This window comes from Dipodomys ordii, unplaced genomic scaffold (genome assembly GCF_000151885.1).
Source record: "Dipodomys ordii isolate 6190 unplaced genomic scaffold, Dord_2.0 Scaffold65, whole genome shotgun sequence".
Classification (NCBI taxonomy): domain Eukaryota; kingdom Metazoa; phylum Chordata; class Mammalia; order Rodentia; family Heteromyidae; genus Dipodomys; species Dipodomys ordii.
The window spans coordinates 5,331,923-5,349,030 of NW_012267281.1; the positions used below are offsets into that span (position 1 = coordinate 5,331,923).

A 17,108-nucleotide genomic window follows, 5' to 3' on the forward strand; every position below is an offset into this window, starting at 1 on the left:
GAGGTGGAAAATGTAATGTGCTCCAGTTTCTTATGTGCTTCGCATCTGCGCCTCGGTTGACCTTGAATCCCGGCGCGGCGCGTGTCTACCCCACCCGCCTTCGCTAAGGGACGGTGTGCGGCCGGAGATGGGTCCCGCGGGCGGAGGTGAGGCCTGCTGCTTGCAGGACATTTGGCCTGCACTGCACAGTTCAAAGCCTCTCACTTCTGGGGGTAGCGCCAGGGAAGACAATGGCTACAGATCCAGCCATGGGAGGCGTCCAGCCGGAGGCAGGGCCTCCCCGACACTCCCGTCTCCAACCGCCTAAAGGAAGCAGAAGGGGCTGGAAGGCGGCTCAGTGGTAGAGCGCTCGCCTTGAGCTGAAGAGCTGAGGGACAGCGCCCAGGCCCAGAGTTCAGGCCCCACGACAGGAAGAAGGAGGAGGGGAGGGGAGGAGGGGGACGGGGAGGAGGAGGAGGAAAAGAAGAGGAGGAGGAAGAATTAAAATAAGTGGAGGAGGAGGGAGCAGTCATTTTTGTAATCTACTCTGCAGGGGTGACATCCTGGGCTGGGCGGGGTCTCTCGGGGTGGGGTGTCCACTTAGCAAGCCCTGAGTTCAAACCCTAGCATGGCACAAAGCAAGCCGACAGGCCGGGGGCGGCTGGGATGACTCACTTACCCGCGTGGGGGAGGACGGTGTCCGGGTGGCCGCCGAGGAGGTGGGGAGCCGCCTAGGTCCCGCCCGGCCTCGGCTGGTGCACAGCCGCTCCACTGTGAGCCAGGACACGGAAACAGGACAAGACAAACCAAAAACCACAACGCTCGGCCCGGGGTCCGGGAAACAAAGAGAAATTACGTGGAGCCGGCCAGGGGTCATTGGCGCCGAGGATGCTGGCAAACAGGAAGCACCTGTGTGTCCAGCAGGCGGCATGTGCCAGCGACAAGACCCGGCGCCTGACTCCTCCTCCAGTGCTCCTCAGAGCGGGCGGCGGCCCCGTGGCGTGGGCAGGCGGCTGCCCCTCTGTGGAGAACGAACGACCCAAGCAAGACGTCCTACACACCAGCCCCGGCCCCCAGGCCGCCTCCTTCCTGCTTACATGTCTGTGTTACCATCACAAAATTAGCATTGAGCGAGGGAAATGACAGAATCCTGCAGATCCCCCCAAAATACTAAATGCTAAACTCACCACTCACCCCGTGCCCCAATGAAGAAAATGGCTCAATAAACACACAGGCTTTCCTTTATCATGATTGAAAGTATGATTTTTTAAAATAAAAACAAAAATCAGTCATGAACACCAAAGCTTGTGTCTGGAGTGCAGCTCAGCGGTCCAGCGGACAACCCCAGGTTCGATCCCAGAGCTATAAGGAAGCTCTTGTTTAGGACAAGTGTCTGTAAAACCCCTTGGTTATCAGCCCCCCCCCCAGGCAGCCCTGGGGCTCCTTTTAACCAGAGATTGTGTGTCCCAGGAACAGACTAGGCGTTGGCCTGTAAGGGCTTTGTAAAAGCCAAATATAAACCAAAATGTGCTTTGGGGTGACATTTGGGGGTCCTGGGACTCCCTGCCAGCACTAGAAAACCCAGAAAGTTGTCATCTAAAGGACAAACCTGAGTGTGTGCCCCAAACTCCTCCCCCAGCTGGGATGGAGCGTCAGAAAGTGGGGGGGGTGTATGCCTGTGTGTGTGTGTGTGTGTGTGTGTGTGTGTGTGTGTATGTAGTGGGGCAGTGTATGATAGAGTGAGATTCACATCAGTGTGCCTCTTTCCTGAGCCCTGGTCAGTCTGGCTCTGTACTATTTTCTGAAAGTTTTGGGCTCAGAATTCAGGCTGCCTCCAGCCAACAGTGGCCAGCTGTGGGGTGTGGACTCACCCAGATGTAAGTAGATCTATGAAATATTTTAAAGCATGTTTAATACACCTTTAATTTCCTCCCCCACCCACTCTTACTGTGATTCAGTTTTAGCTTATCACTGGGCCGTTTTAATTGAATTTAACTTGGGGTAATTATACACGCACTCAGAGGATTTGAACGCTTTGGGAACCGTAGTAAAAAAAAAAAAAAACCATCAGGCTTAATTTTGAGTTGAGTTTCGTGCTCTTATTTTTTTTAAGTTTTTTTTTAAGCTTTAAAAATAGGATGCGTGTGTGGGGGGGTAATTAACATCTCAAGGTTTCCTGGCTACCTCCTGTAACCAGTGTCTTTTCAGAGGACTGAAAGCTTGACTTCCTACTAATATTCTGAGTGAAAAGTGATTCTGCAGGTCAGTCTGCCGTGGCTCCTGGAGAACTGAATCCTGGTTTCAAAGCCACTGGAAAGGGAGTTGGCATTTTTCTCACCGGCTGGCTACAGTTGGCACAGGGACCAGATGAATGGGGCCCTTTGCTTACTGTTCCCGCTAGCTCCTGTTTCCTGGTTCTGGCAGAGGGCCTTGGAGCCCGGGGCTGGCAGGTTAGGATGACGTGGTGCTGGTTGGCAGGCACTGGACTAGCAGGTAGGACCATGTGACGTGGCTTTCCAAGTCATGCTTCACATTCCTTCTGCGGCCTAAGTCTCACAGTTGTGTTTGGATGCCATCTTTCAAAGCTCGCTCATTCACCATCCTGTGTCGGCTCCGTCCAGGTAGCTATAGTTTGCTTGTGGTCTTGTTTGAGCTGACAGGCAGGGCAGGGGACCTCCTTCCCCAGGCCCCTTGATCAAGAATTTGGCTTTGACTTCCACGGTCTAGGCCAGCTGTCTTCTGCTCTTTCTAGAAGACTTGCACCTCTCAAAGCAACTGGATGGGCGCACTGATGAACAGAGAGAGGACAGGCTGACAGGGCCTCACCTGCACATCACCTTTCCACTTTGAGTAATTCTGCCTTCTAGCGTAGTTGTCTGAGAGTTCAAATAGGTGTAGAGACTCATCTTTCCGTTGTATTTTGTTGCCAAACCTCCTACAGGAGAAGATACCGGCTTTGTGCAATATGTTAATATATTTAACTTGGTGTTTTTTTTTTTTTCTTTTTGTCAGTCGTGGGCGCTGTCCCTGCGCTCTTCAGCTCAAGGCAAGCACTCTACTGCTTGAGCCACAGCACCACTTCCCGTTTCCTAGTAGTTTATTGGAGATAAGAGTCTCATGGACTTTCCTGCCTGGGCGGGCTTTGAACCGTGATCCTCAGATCTCAGCCTCCTGAGTAGCTAGGATTACAGGCGTGAGCCACCAGTGCCTGGCTTAACTTGGTGTTCTTAAATACTTCTCACCTAAGAACACAAAACACACAAAAACTGTATAACCTTCAAATGTCCTTGAAGAACAAGAGCTTGCAAACAGTACGCCTATGTACAATGTTGTTTCCAAAGTGCCCCCCCCCAAAAAAATCACACTGGAGAAAACTGGAGAAAAGAAAAAGCTCAGTGACCTCGGTGTGCTCCGCTTCTGCCGGCTCAGCGCCCGGGGCACACCAGGTACGCTGTGATCCACCCACCAGCAGCAGACCTGACTCTGGCCCTGCTCTCCCAAGCTGAGGGCAGGTTAAGACAAGACTCCGATTCTTGGTTCTCCCTAGCCTGACCTGGGAGACTGCTCCAGGCACAGCCTACGTATGTTGAGCAAGCGCCAAGTGTGAGTTCAACAGGCCTGGAAAAGTATTCTGAAAGGCAAATCATTTACTGTGTGTCTTCGCCCAGTGTCGGACATGGCTGCTTAGAGGACAGCAAGCCTGAACGGAGCCCCCGGGTGAGTAGAAGGCTTGGCCCGTGCGTGGCCCGTGCAAGTGTGCGTGCAGGAAGATGCACTGGCCACACTGGAGGCCTGCGGAAGCGAGGTGGGACCCGGTGTGGTCAGAGTGGAACCCCAGCCCCACTGCTGGGGCTCTGGGCTGGAAAGCATTCTGTTCCCCATCTTGCATGGCTGGCAATGCTCGCTCTGATTTCAAAGGCGCCCGGCCACCAAGGGAAGGCAGGCATTTGGCTGTCCTCTTTCCGGGGGGGCTGGCCACTCGGCAGGAAGCCCCCACTTGCTGTAAAGGGACGAGCAGGCTGAGTGAGAGCATCAAAGCCCCCACAGGATGCAGCCGCGGCCCCGGCCTGTGCACCGGTGGGCAGCGGCGACCCCGCGCCTGCTGCAAGCCAGGCCCAGGTTTAGAATTCCCAGAATCTTGTTTGTTCACCTGCTTCCTACTGGTCTAAGGAACTTCTGAAGGATGAATGAGTAACGCTCTCAGAAGCTCAGTCCGTGCTGGAGGGAAGATGGGGTGGGGGTGGGGTGGCTCTGGGCATAGCTGCCTGCGCTCTGGGCAGCACGGGGTGGCGGACAAGGGCCAGGGTGGCATGTGGCATCGTGTGTTCTGCTGGGACACGGTGGCCTGAGCTGGGATCAGTTCTCAGCTCAGAGCAGGGATGAGGCGCCGCTGCAGCTAACTCAGACACAGACAGGGCCTGGGAGGCAGAGACTGCTGGCAGCCAGGCTGGCTGTGGACCAGGAGTTTCTGGTTGTGAAATCACGTCTCCCTCCCTCCGGTGGTGAGTGGCTCAGCTGACTCCAGCAGCCCTGACCTCCTGCCGCCGACATTCAGCCTCCTACACCCACCTCTGTCTTTCGCCCACCACTATCTGCAGTTTGGCACCCGGCAAGCGCATGAGTCGGGCTTGATTTATCACATGACGTTTCTTATGTCATCAATTTTAATACAAACAGCAAATACTTATTTTATGATAGAGGGTGATGTTCCCTGAAAATCCTTTTGCAAATGAACACAGGAAGAGTCAAGTCTTTTTCTCAATGGTTTCCCTCATACGTGTGCGTCCAAGTATGGAGTAGGCATATTTAAACTATTTGAGTAAATTCTTAACTCCTGCCTTTATTGCTCTTGCCACCAGGTGGCTATGGAGAAATTAAGCAGGACAAATGTGACGGAGGTGCCAATGACTCGTGATCACACTGGCCTTCTGCCTGCGCGGTGAACTCTCACAATGGGGACGGAGCAGGCCTCACGTTCATTCCCTTTGGGCAAGGCCAGAGTAGGGTAGGCAACGCTGGGCCGGACGGACCATTCTACCAGTGGTTTTGTTTCTGTAAATATTGACAATGTTAAGCTCGGCAGATCTTGCTGAACCAAGACCTTGGGAGCCTATTCCACCTCCAGCCTGAGCCCTGGGTATCCACGTGGTTCCTGGCCAGCCTGGATTCAGGACAAAGGTTCCACTTTGGGCTCTTGAATTCCTGTGCAGAGAAGACACTCCAGGGTTAGCCCAGCGGCAGAACCCCGCCCATCCTGGAATGTCTGTGACCGTCACTGCGGAGATCTTAATCCACTTGGAAGGGGCTTTAGGGACTCAACCTAAATTCCTCCAAAGCCCAGGCTGGTACTTCTGCATGGGGGTTTTGGGGAATCCATCCATGGAGGCTGGCATATGCTCTCAGACCCATTTCAGTTGGAAGTGTCTGTGAGAGTCAGGACAGCAGCTAGCGGCACACCCTATCCTTTCTGGGTTGTCAAGCAAAGGGAAGGACCATTCAGCCCCAGCGACATGACAGCCTACCGGTTCCTGGCCATGTCACGTGCCTGCCCAGCCTCTCATGTGCTGGGCTTTGGTTCTCTAATTTATTCACTTTGACAAGTAACCTCTTGGTTGTACACCACTTTACTCCCAACTTGCCTGTCTGATTCAAAGTGAACACGAGTGCCTTAATCCTCTAATGGGAATTAATTGCTTGTTTCAGTGCTTAACTCTGATCTTTCTTGATCTCCACAGGGACAGGTTGCTTCCTGAAGGACCCGTGTGTGTCACTCAAAACACAATCCGAAAAGGTAACAATGGTTTTCATATGGCAGTAACCAGCCAGGCCAAACTCTATCTATTGCATAAATAGTGTTCACTAACTTATTTTATAACATAAAAGATGCACCTGCTAAACTTTCTTATAATAAGTTAGTTTCTTTCACCCTTATAGAAATGAGCTATCCCATTGTACAGAAAATTGCTAACTTACAACAGAGTTGGAATGAACCCTTCATGCCACTTAGGAATTCACGTTGGGCCACAGAAAGGGTACTTGGCCAGCAGTCTGCAGAAATCAGGTCATGAGGAAATACGATGAACCCAGGGAGTTTTTTGTTTTTGTTCTGTTTTGTTTTTGTCGGCCGTGGAACTTGAACTCAGTGCCTGGGCATCGTCTTTTGCTCAAGGCTAGCAGTCTAACCACTTTGAGCCACAGTGCCACTTCCGGTTTCCTGGTGGTCAGCTGAGAGTCTCACAGACTTTCCTGCCCAGGCTGGCTGTGAACTGCAATCCTCAGATCTCAGGCTCCTGAGTAGCTAGGATGACAGGCAAGAGCCACCAGTGCCCAGCTGAACCCAGTTTTGAGAAGAAGAAAACAGAAGCTCTAAGGCTTCAACACGATTCCTGCAGATCTACAGCTGCAGCGTGGAAGAGGCAGGACTGGGTCCCAGCGTCTCATTCTACCCCAGTGCACGCGGGCTGTCTGCCCACCTGCACGGCTATGTCTGGTCCAGCAGAACACACATCCTTCCGTGTGTGGCTGTCTGGAGACATCATGTTAGTACAGTTAAATAGCAGTCTCTGTTCTGCTCTGGAAAAGCCCAAATGGCTCTCCAATAGCTTTTCCATCCCTTCCTTATTAATCCAAACTTGCATTTTTATCCAAGACTCTGATCACAGCTGTGTCGTAGAAATATCTATTTATCTATCTATCTATCTACATATATATGTACATACATATATATATATATATATATATATATATATATATATACACATACATACAGAGGAGAGAGAGAGAGAGAGAGAGAGTGCTAGTGGCTCATGGCTACAATCATAGACTCTCAGGAGGTAGAACAGGAGCTTAACAAGCTCATGGCCCTGAATCCAAATCCTGTACTGCCCCCAATATATATAGATAGAGAGATAGAGAGGTAAATAGATAGATGACAGCTATGTTATGGTTACAATCAAAATTAAGATATCATTCAGTCTTTTTATTTTTTGGTAGCACTGGTTGAAGTCAGGTTTTCACTGGCTAGGCAGGTGCTTGCTCAGCCACATTTCTGGTCTTTTTTATACTGGGTATTTCTAAGATAGGGTTTTGTTTCCTGCCCAGAAGAATGCCTGAGTTTCGACCCATTTGTGTCAGACTTCCTAATGTATCTAGGACAAGATGTGTTTGTCCGTACATCTAGCCCTTGGTTGAGAAGGGCTATTGTAAACTTTTCTGCTCAGACTATTCTTAAACTGTGGTCCTCCCAATCTTGTCTTGGGTAGCTAAGATTATAAGCATGAGCCCTACCAGTTCCTGGCTCACCTTATTTTTTGAGTTGATTATTTGAAAAACAACCAAATCAGTTTTGCTTTTTATAAAGCAAAAGAAAACAGATGTCTGGAACAATTAAGCTTGAAATTACAGAGGAAACATTAGAATTTGGGAAATAAAAAGGATTATAGCTGGGTGCTGGCAATCTTTAGCTACTCAGGAGGCTGAGATCTGAGGATCATAGCTTGGGGTCAACCAGGAAAGTCTGTGAGACTCCAATAAACCACTCAAAGGATGGAAGTGAAGCTGTGATGTATGTGACAGAATGCTAGCCTTGAGCACAAATGCTGAGAGACAGTGCCCATCCCTGAGTTAGAGCCTGAGGGTAAGCATACACACACACACACACACACACACACACATGCTGCACATACACACCACATACACACACACGATTATAGGAGAATAGTATAAACAAGCGCGCGCGTGCGCGCGCGCGCGCATGTGTGTATGTGTGTGTGTGTGTGTGTGTGTGTGTGTGAGAGAGACAATGGCTCACCTAAATGAAAAGGCAGATATTACACAACTTAGCATAGCCAAATCATGAAATAAAAAGATCAAAAAGTACTGTGGGGAGGGGAAGACTAGAGGACGGCTTCCCTGGTGAATTCTCCCAAAGACTGAACAAGTGAACACCAGTCTTCCTGAAATCATTCTAAAGAAATGGAAGGGAATAAACACTCTCATCATACTCATTCATATCAAAGACAGACAAGGACCTAAAGACCACCACAGCCTACATCCCTGAGGAGGACTGACATGCAGATCCACGGTATGACCAGTCTTGATGATGAGGTATTTATTCCTGGAGAGCAAGGATGGGTCAACAGACCAAAATCAGTTTTACAATGCAGCACACCACATTAACAGAATGGTGAGAAAGCACACAACCATCCCAACTGATATAGAAAAAAAGCACTTAAGAAAATTCAACACTGTCTCATGATAAAAAAAAATACACTCAGACAAGGATTAAAAGGAAATTACTTCAACATAGCAAAGAACTCATTAATCATCAGGGAAATGCAAATCAAAACTACAGCGAGCTACGGCCTCAGGATGGCCGTGTGCCGCAACGGCAGCTACACACGCCTGAGCTGGCAAGGATGGCAGGGATCAAACCCCTGGGCACTGCTACAGAGAACGCAACGTACGCAGCGGCCAGAGGGAACCAAGAGGAACAAAATCAGTTTCCAGATTATCTAGCAATCCTACCTGTGGGTATGAACACCGAAGGAACTGAGAGCAGGATCTCACCTCTGTGTGCCCCCTGGTCACTGCAACCCTGCTCACACTGCTAAGAACGGGAAGCCACCAACCATCGATCAGATTGGTGCAAGCTGGGGGTGCTCAGTGGTATATGACCAAGGCCATGGTGGTCCAAAGCTGCAGTGCTGCCTTGGGACCCTGCCTTCTTCGGAGACCTTCCTTCCTTCTTCCCTCCCTCCTTCCCTCCTGACCTCTCCCTCTCTCTCCCTTCCTTCACGGGAGATAGAACCTTTGTGCTATATACATTTGTGAGCACAGGGCATCTCGCAGCAGTCTTAACTTCATACTTGCCCACTAGCACCTCTTTGCATCAGGCAGGTTCTCAGCCCTGGTAGCACCTTTTTCTTCTTCCTCTTCCGCCTCCTCCTTCTCCTCCTCCTCATCATATTCATCACCTCCAATTTAAGAACAGCACCCCCCATTCTGTCCTGGCTCTGCAATTTGCTTTTAGTGTCGGTTTTTTGAAACAAGGTCCCACTATGAGAACTCATATGATCCTCCTGCCTCAGCCTCCTGAGCACTAAGATTGCAGGTATGCTCCACCAGGCCTGGCTTATTCTATGCTTTCAAGAACGCTTTTAGCCACTCTTCTCTGTCTCCCATAATACTTTACTTCAGAAATCGGGGACAGGTCACAGAGCAGGGTGTCCAGGCACATGGCCTACACAGTGCCCTGTGCTGCCTTAAACCCCTTTCCTTCCAAATAGTTGCTGCCACCTCTTCCCCTTTCTCTCTGTCCCAGTGGCAGGAAAAGCGAGTCCTTCTCTTCCCCACCCTCCTCCCGGCGGTTTCAGTCATGGCCTTGGTATTGGGAGCACAGGCCCAGCCGAGGGTGTCTGTGAGCAGCATCCTGGAAATGGGAATGGAAATAAACTTTGCAAACCCAGACTGGCTGGAGTCACCCCAACCTGTCCCCAGGGACAGCCATCCTGAGCTCCCTGCCCCCCTTCCCCACTTCAGTGTTCAGAAGCCTGTCGGTTTTTAGGAAGAAAGGCCAGACGTGAGAAGGAAATGTCTTCAAGAAACTGATCCCAACACAAAGAAGACGGGAAGTTAGAAGAAAGGGCTAATAAAGAGAAGAAACTTTAAAGACAGGACAGCTGTGGAAGAACAATAGGCTAAAAACAGTGGGAAAGATGCTAGAAGGGCAAAGGAATGTTTTAAATGCACAGAATTGAAAGATGAAGGCAACAGAGAGAACAGGAATGAAGGAGAGAAGAGCCTGGGGGGAGGGAGAGGGGCTCCAGATGTCCACCACCAAACGGCAGATCCACAAAGAGGAGCGGAGGGTGCCAGTGGCTGTAAGCCTAGCTATTCAGGAGGCTGAGATCTAAGGTTCGCAGTCCAAAGCCAGCCTAGGCAGGAAAAGTCCCAGAAGCTCTTATCTCCAAATAACCTCCAAAAAGCTGGGAATGGCACTGTAGCTCAAAGAGGTAGAGCAATAACCTTGAACACTAAAGCTCAGCGACAGTGCCCAGGCCTGACCCTCCCCCCCCCCAAAAAAAAAGAGGGAGGGAGGAAGGAAGAAATTCCAGAACCTGTGATCAAGAGTTTCTGGTTGAAATTCCAGCAACATGAATAAAAAAGACAAACCACGTGAGGTCATATCATCGGAAGCTTTCAGAACAGGTGGTAGGAATGAAGGGCTGAGGGACAAGCACCTGCTGAGACAAAGCCCAGGCCACAGCAGAGCTGGGAAAGTGCAAGACAGGGAAAGCATGCCGGGATGCTAACACGCACCCCAGACCCTTCACGTGCCACAGTTAACCTGGGCAGGAGAGCAGTGCCTGCAAATGGGGGAGAGGGGCCCCAAAAGGGGATGAGCTCCAGCCTAGACAGCTTGAGGACAGCAAGCGTGGCTCAGAGCCACGGGTTCCAATTGCACCCAGAAAAGGCAAGGCAAGGCTACTGCTACACAAACTGCCCAAGCAAAACAAACGTGGCCCAACTGTATTCCAAGAAAAACGTACCAATGCTGAGAGAGGGAACACAAGCAGTGCCTCCGTCAGCTGAGAGTGGTTTTACATAGCGCTACTGCTGACACTGAACGTTTGTCCAGAAATGGGCAAGTGTGGCCAGGACAGAAGGAAGGTCCTATGCAGGGTGACTGCTCTGGAGGGCCGTTCCAAGTGGGACCTCACTCTGCCATGGCTGTGGTCCTCGGAGGAAGCTGCTACGATCCCTTCTTCATTTTGCAGCTGATGAAGCTGTGGCACAGAGAGGTGAAATGATTTGCTTGAAGTCACACTGTTGATATCAAGTGTTAAAGCCAAGATTTCAACAGGAAAATTAGTTCTGATGTCTCCTTTAAACCATTACTCCCATGTGTTTTTGAAACAGGAAGGCAAGACATAATTGTAAAAAGCTGGATGTTGGTGGCTCACGCCTATTGTTTTAGGCACTCAGGAGGCTGAGATCTGAGGATCATGGTTCAAAGCCAGCCTGGGCAGGAAAGTCCATGAGACTCTTATCTCCAGTTGATCACCAGAAATCCAGATGTAGTGCTATGGCTTGAAGTGGTAAAGCATTAGCTTTGAGCAAAAGAGCTCAAGGACCAAGCCCAGGCACTGAATTCAAACCCCACAACCTACCAAAAAATAATATATAAATAAAACTCAAAAAATAGCAGTCAAATGATAGAAGTTGCATTTCCACGAGCAATGTGGAAACATCAAGTGTACCTGTCAAAAGGCTTTTAAGGTTGCCTCTGGGGTGTGGAAAGGTTTCATTTCTCCTGTAAAGCGATTTACAAGCTTCCTCAGAAGCAAGTTTTATCCTCCTGAGCCTCTGTGCTGGGACGGACTCAGGGCCTGGCTTTGCTAGGCCAGCAGCCTGCCTCTGAGCCAGTGCCCAGAGCATGCCCACAGTCCCAGCTCCAAAGCCTGCTCCAGCAAGTATGCCTTGGGCTGGCACCAAACAGCACTGGGCAGAGGCCCATGGAAGCCAGGCAGGGCTGGGCGAAGCCCCTCTTTTCAGTGTTCCCGTGCATTATTGAATCACTCGTCATTATCGCGTTGTTATGTAACGGTCTGTGGCAGTAAGTATTTACTTCCACTAGAAGTGGTTTTCATAAGGTCGCTGCTGGGGTCACGGTGAACAGCCCTGAAGCATCATCACCACAAGACCGCAAGAGCAAAGGCCGGACTCGGCAGGAGGCTATCCTTAAAGTTTGCTCAGCAACAGTCAGGACCAGAATAAAAATGTAGTGCTGAAACCTGGATCGTCTCTTGTAGACAGGTGATTCTTTCCTCTGTGGACTTGCTTACTCCTAATTTTTCCTCATTTTTCTTAGTATATATATCAACTGTTCAACGGGGGTGGGGGTGGTGTGATAGTTCCATGTGTGAATTTTTTGTTTTTTGTTTTTTTTTTTATCAGTCGTGGAACTTGAACTCTGGGCCTGGGCGCTGTCCCTGAGCTCTTCAACTCAAGGCAAGTGCTCTACCACTTGAGCCATAGCACCACTTCTAGTTTTCTGCTGGTTAATTGGAGAAAAGAGTCTGTTCACAGACTTTCAGCCCGGGCTGGCTTTGAACCTCGATTCTCAGATCTCAATCTCCTGAGTAGCTACGATTACAGGCGTGAGCCACTGGCAACCTGCCATGTTTGTATACTTGGATCCATTTACCCCTCGATTACTCTTTCTTATCACACCTTTTAAGATCTTTCCCACAGTAGTTTGTGAAATGAGTTTCATTATGTCCTTTGTGTTTTGGTGTTGGGTCTGTGTCCCCCAGGCTGGTCTGGAACTCACTGGGATCTTTTTGGCCAAGTATACAGTACACTTCAAGGATGTTTGCCCCTCCCCCTTTCTTTTGCTTCTCCCACTATATTTGTGGTGCAGATTTCCAAGACCTTTTTAAAAAGTTGAACACAAACTGCCTAAGAAATTGGACTGTCTGCATGGTGAGTTCCCAGGCCAGGCCACCCCTCCTGACAACTGCGTTCTCTGAGCACCTGCTCCCCAGCAGGTGGCCAGCAGGGTGGCTGGCATCTCCCTCGCCCTCCGGGCCACCACGAAGGGTCAGGTGGGATGCAGGAGCAGCAGCTTGCCCCGGCTGCTGTGTCTTGGGAAGCAAGGTGTCCCCTGGCCTTCAAGCTGCTTCCCCAGGATAGGTCGTTTCCGGATATAAAGAAGAGAGGGTGGCATGATGTGCCAGGTAAGGCCTCAGTGGGAAGTTGAGCAAGGACATCCTGTCCCTTAAAAACTCCAGGCAGGGCTTTACTAAAGGGCTGGCCTCTGAAGTGAGTTCTAGGAAGCACTCAGAGCTTGGCATGGAGGCCGGGGCTCTGGCCTGCTCCCTGTTCCTGCCCAAGCAGACAGATGTCACGTCACTGTGAGCATGGCTCTGCAGGCCTCAGCCACAAGTAGAAGGTGAGGCGCAGTGATGCACCTGCAGCGCCAGCTGCCCAGAAGCTCAAGGCCAGCCAGGGCAACGCGAGTCCTGTCTCAAAGCACCATCTGCAAATACATGAAAGATTTCTATTTCTTTTGTGCTGGGGCTGAGCCCAGGAGCTTGCCATGCTAGGTAAGTGCTCTCCTCTGGCTGCTCTCCCAGCTCAGGCTTTCATAGTCACGGGGACTTGTCCCTTTCTCCAGACTCCACATTTGGTAAACTTCAGGTCTGGCCTACTGCCCCCAAGCCAATGATAGCTTGTGTGCATTTCTGTGGTGTCCACAAATCAATCTGGCTGGGGTTGGTCCAGTCTGGTCGAGGCTGGTCCAGTCTGGATGGGGCTGGTCCAGTCTGGATGGGCTGTTCTAGTCTGGATGGGGCTGGTCCAGTCTGGTTGGGGCTGGTAGAGTCTGAATGGGGCTGGGCTGGTCTAATCGGAGCTGGACCGGTCTGGATGGGGCTGGACCGCTCTGGATGGGGCTGTTCTAGTCTGGAAGGGGCTGGACCACTCTGGATGGGGCTGGTCCAGTCTGATGGTTGTCCTGCTCCAGTCCACAGTCCGTAGCGAGAGTAGAAGCTGAGGCGCAGCCCCGACGCCTAGCGGAAGAGGCTCGGCCTTCCCGGGCCGCGCCCGCTTACTCTCTCCTCCACCCCGCAGGCGGATGGCCCACGTCTTCGTGTACGGGACCCTGAAGCGAGGCCAGCCCAACCACAAAGTCATGCTGGACGGGGCGCACGGCTCGGCGGTGTTCCGGGGCCGCGGCCGCACAGCCGAGCCCTACCCCTTGGTGATCGCGGGCGAGTACAACATCCCCAGGCTGCTCCAGCTGCCGGGCCGGGGCCGCTGCGTGGCGGGTGAGATCTACGAGGTGGACGAGAAGATGCTGCGCTTCCTGGACGACTTCGAGGGCTGCCCGGACCTGTACCAGCGCACGGCGGTGCGTGTGCGCGTGCTCGAGTGGGAGGGCGGCGCGCGCCCCGGCGACAGCCTGCGGTGCTTCGTGTACAGCACGGCCACCTACGCGCCCGAGTGGGTCCACCTGCCCTACCACGACAGCTACGATTCCGAGGGCGCCCACGGGCTGCGCTACCATCCCCGGGAGGCCCGGTGAGCAGGGCCAGCCGAGCCCAGGGCCCCTCCATGGGAGAGGGGAGGGGGCGGCAGACTGTGCACTGGCCTCCAGCACCCCAAACATCTGATAGTAACCAAGCAGACTGTGCGCTGGCCTCCAGCACCCAGGACATCTGATGATAACCAAGCAGACTGTGCGCTGGCCTCCAGCACACAGGACATCTGATGATAACCAAGCAGACTGTGCGCTGGCCTCCAGCACCCAGGACATCTGATGATAATCAAGCAGACTGTGCTCTGGACTCCAGCACCCAGGACATCTGATGATAACCAAGCAGACTGTGCGCTGACCTGCAGCACCCAGGACATCTGATGATAACCAAGCAGACTGTGCACTGGCCTCCAGCACCCCGGACATCTGATGATAACCAAGCAGACTGTGCTCTGGCCTCCAGCACCCAGGACATCGACTGTGCTCTGGACTCCAGCACCCAGGACATCTGATGATAACCAAGCAGACTGTGCGCTGACCTGCAGCACCCAGGACATCTGATGATAACCAACCAGACTGTGCTCTGGCCTCCAGCACCCCGAACATCTGATGATAACCAAGCAGACTGCGCTGGCCTGCAGCACCCCGAACATCTGATGATAACCAAGCAGACTGTGCGCTGGCCTCGAGCACCCCAAACATCTGATAATAACCAAGCAGACTGTGTTCTGACCTGCAGCACCCCGAACATCTGATGATAACCAAGCAGACTGTGCTCTGGCCTCGAGCACCCAGGACATCTGATGGTAACTAAGCACTGGCTTTAGATGGCTCGGCATTTAAAAGGACCAAGGAGCCCCACAGGCCAGCCCCGCCGCCTCCAGGTCACACATAGGAACTAGTCAGGACAGCCATCTACAGTTCAACTGGGCTTTCATAGGAGGTGAGACGTAAAAGGGCCATGCTATGTTTGGCACTTGTTTTGGTACCCTTACTTTTGATAGACGGTCCTCTTCGTTGTAATCTAGCAAAATCCTGGCCACCCACTCACGTCACAGCTGAGCTCCAGGACTCTCGGATGCACCGAGCCACTCCCCAGCAGCCGGGCCCATCGCCTGGGGGTGGGCCTTTCAGAGAAGAACCAACACGTTAGTAATTTGTTCCTCAGGCCCTGACAGAAGGTTGCACTTCCAAATACAAACAGCACTTAAAATAATGTTAGCAAGGCACGAAGTACCAATTACTACCCACCTCCATCTGATCATCTGTCAGCGTAGATTCAAGTCAGTGCACGACTCTGCTTCCAAGCGAGTAGAAAATGGATTCCAAGAATTTCAGAGGCAAATCGAAGTGCAGCTGCTGGTCCTTAGTAACCTCATTCTCCATTGGGAGAGCTCGCTTACGCTTCAACTTAATGGTAGACTGTGGTCGCTAACTGCATCTGGCACAAAAATATGAGCATTATTTTTAGCCTCTTTTTCTTAATTGGAAATGTGCTTCACACACAGAGAAAAGCAAGGACGAGCATCAGCTGATGTGCCCCACCCCGTGGCAATGGGGAAGGCACCCAGGAACACGCTTGTCCGCAGAGCAGTGCAGGCCCTGGAGCGACCCCTGGAGGGGTCAGCCATCCGGTGTGAGCCTGCAGTCTTCTAGACAAAGGGCTCTAATGAGCTTCACCTGTGCTGCCTTGTCCTTAGGAAGGTCTGGACCACCAGGCCCAGGAGCTAGTTCTCAATCGTGTAGAAAGGAAGGTGGCCAGATTATAAAATGGCAAATGTTAATTTAACACAATTCAGAAGCACAGAACTAGAATTTAGATATAAAGAATCAATGAGATATTAGGAGTTATAGTCAATTGGCACAGCTTGTCGCCTATGTGTATACTGTCTTCATTCAAAAAAAAAGGGCAGACTAATATTTAGACAAATGCTTGGTTTTATTGATTGAATTTTGACACTAGGAAATCTCACAGCAGAAGTACAAATCGTATGTACAAGTATTTATATCAATGAAAATTTCCATTGGTGATTTTTTTGGCAGAATGTTGCTACTTCTGAGGAATAAATATGCTGATGTAAAACCTGCTGTCCAGGAGTATTCCTGTAAAATGCCTGAAAGTTGCGTGTGAGAGTAACACAAATGGCTAATTAGGCGGTGACTGCAAGACTATAAATACTTCATTCCAGCTCCACGAGCAGATCTCCTTCTCCAACTGTGTCTCCAGTTTTACAGTGCACCAGCTTCACCTTGAATTGAAGAAACGGGGCAGAGTGAGTATCGGTGACTGCAGCAGGAAGGGGCAGTTCCCTAACCCCTGTCAGGAAGCACATGGGCAGGCCTGGTAGCTCAGGCTCAGCCAGCTGAGCTGCTCTGCTCATCCAGGGAAACCCGGATGAAGGAAGGCTGTCCGCCTGTCCCTCTCTGTCTCTTCTTGTCAGCCCACCGAAACTTCTCTGGGAATCTCAGCTATGGTTTGCTGGCTGGACTTTGGCAGTAGACTCCCAGGGCCTGGCCAGTCTTAAAGTCCATGCTGGAGACTTCCATATTCCCAGATACCCACTCTGCTATGGGTTATGGTTATAGAAGGGTTTTAAGAATTGATAATACAAGATCTGGGGTAGGGATTCAAAGGAGAACCTGCGTAGCCCGCTCATCTCTCTCCTAAGAGAAATAAGACATTCAGGAAGCCCGTAGCTCTGTGGCTGCCCTGAGGGGCATGTAGAGTAGATGTGGACCCATGGACCCATGTCTTCTCATTCTAATATATGTTTAATTTAAAACAGGTAGGGAGGGAGCCAGAGCACATTAAGAGGCAATTATCTACCTCCTTAAAAGGTGGTTGCTTGGGTGTGAGAATGAGCAGTGGGTTCTAACCAAGTGGCAAACACTCAAAATGGCAGCAACAGCTGGGGTAGTGCTGGCCTGCATGCCTGCCCCTCTACCACGAGCAGCCTAAACAGACCCTGAAGTTTTTTAGGAACAACGGGTTCTTCAGAGGCCTCGCTCAGCAGTGCTCTCTGGGGTAAAGTACTGCTGCTTCATTATCTGGACGCCATGATGCTGATCTTTTACACAATGGTACAAC

The 17,108-nt window shown here is 51.2% G+C and overlaps 2 protein-coding genes across 2 annotated transcripts in view; one reads left to right on the forward strand and one right to left on the reverse strand.

Moving 5' to 3' along the window:
• Positions 1 to 3,588: 3,588 nt before the first annotated feature.
• On the forward strand, positions 3,589 to 14,083 carry Ggact (gamma-glutamylamine cyclotransferase). Its single transcript, XM_013023001.1, has 3 exons — positions 3,589 to 3,696; positions 5,715 to 5,770; positions 13,615 to 14,083. The coding sequence occupies exon 3, from the start codon at positions 13,619 to 13,621 to the stop codon at positions 14,066 to 14,068; it is 450 nt and encodes a 149-aa protein (XP_012878455.1). The 5' UTR covers positions 3,589 to 3,696; positions 5,715 to 5,770; positions 13,615 to 13,618; the 3' UTR covers positions 14,069 to 14,083.
• A 1,857-nt stretch (positions 14,084 to 15,940) lies between these two features.
• Pcca (propionyl CoA carboxylase, alpha polypeptide) overlaps positions 15,941 to 17,108 on the reverse strand; it is a 301,142-nt gene continuing 299,974 nt past the window's right edge. The window contains 1 exon segment of the mRNA XM_013023003.1: positions 15,941 to 16,269. Within this exon segment, the coding sequence (XP_012878457.1) occupies positions 16,201 to 16,269 (69 nt within the window). The 3' untranslated portion in view covers positions 15,941 to 16,200.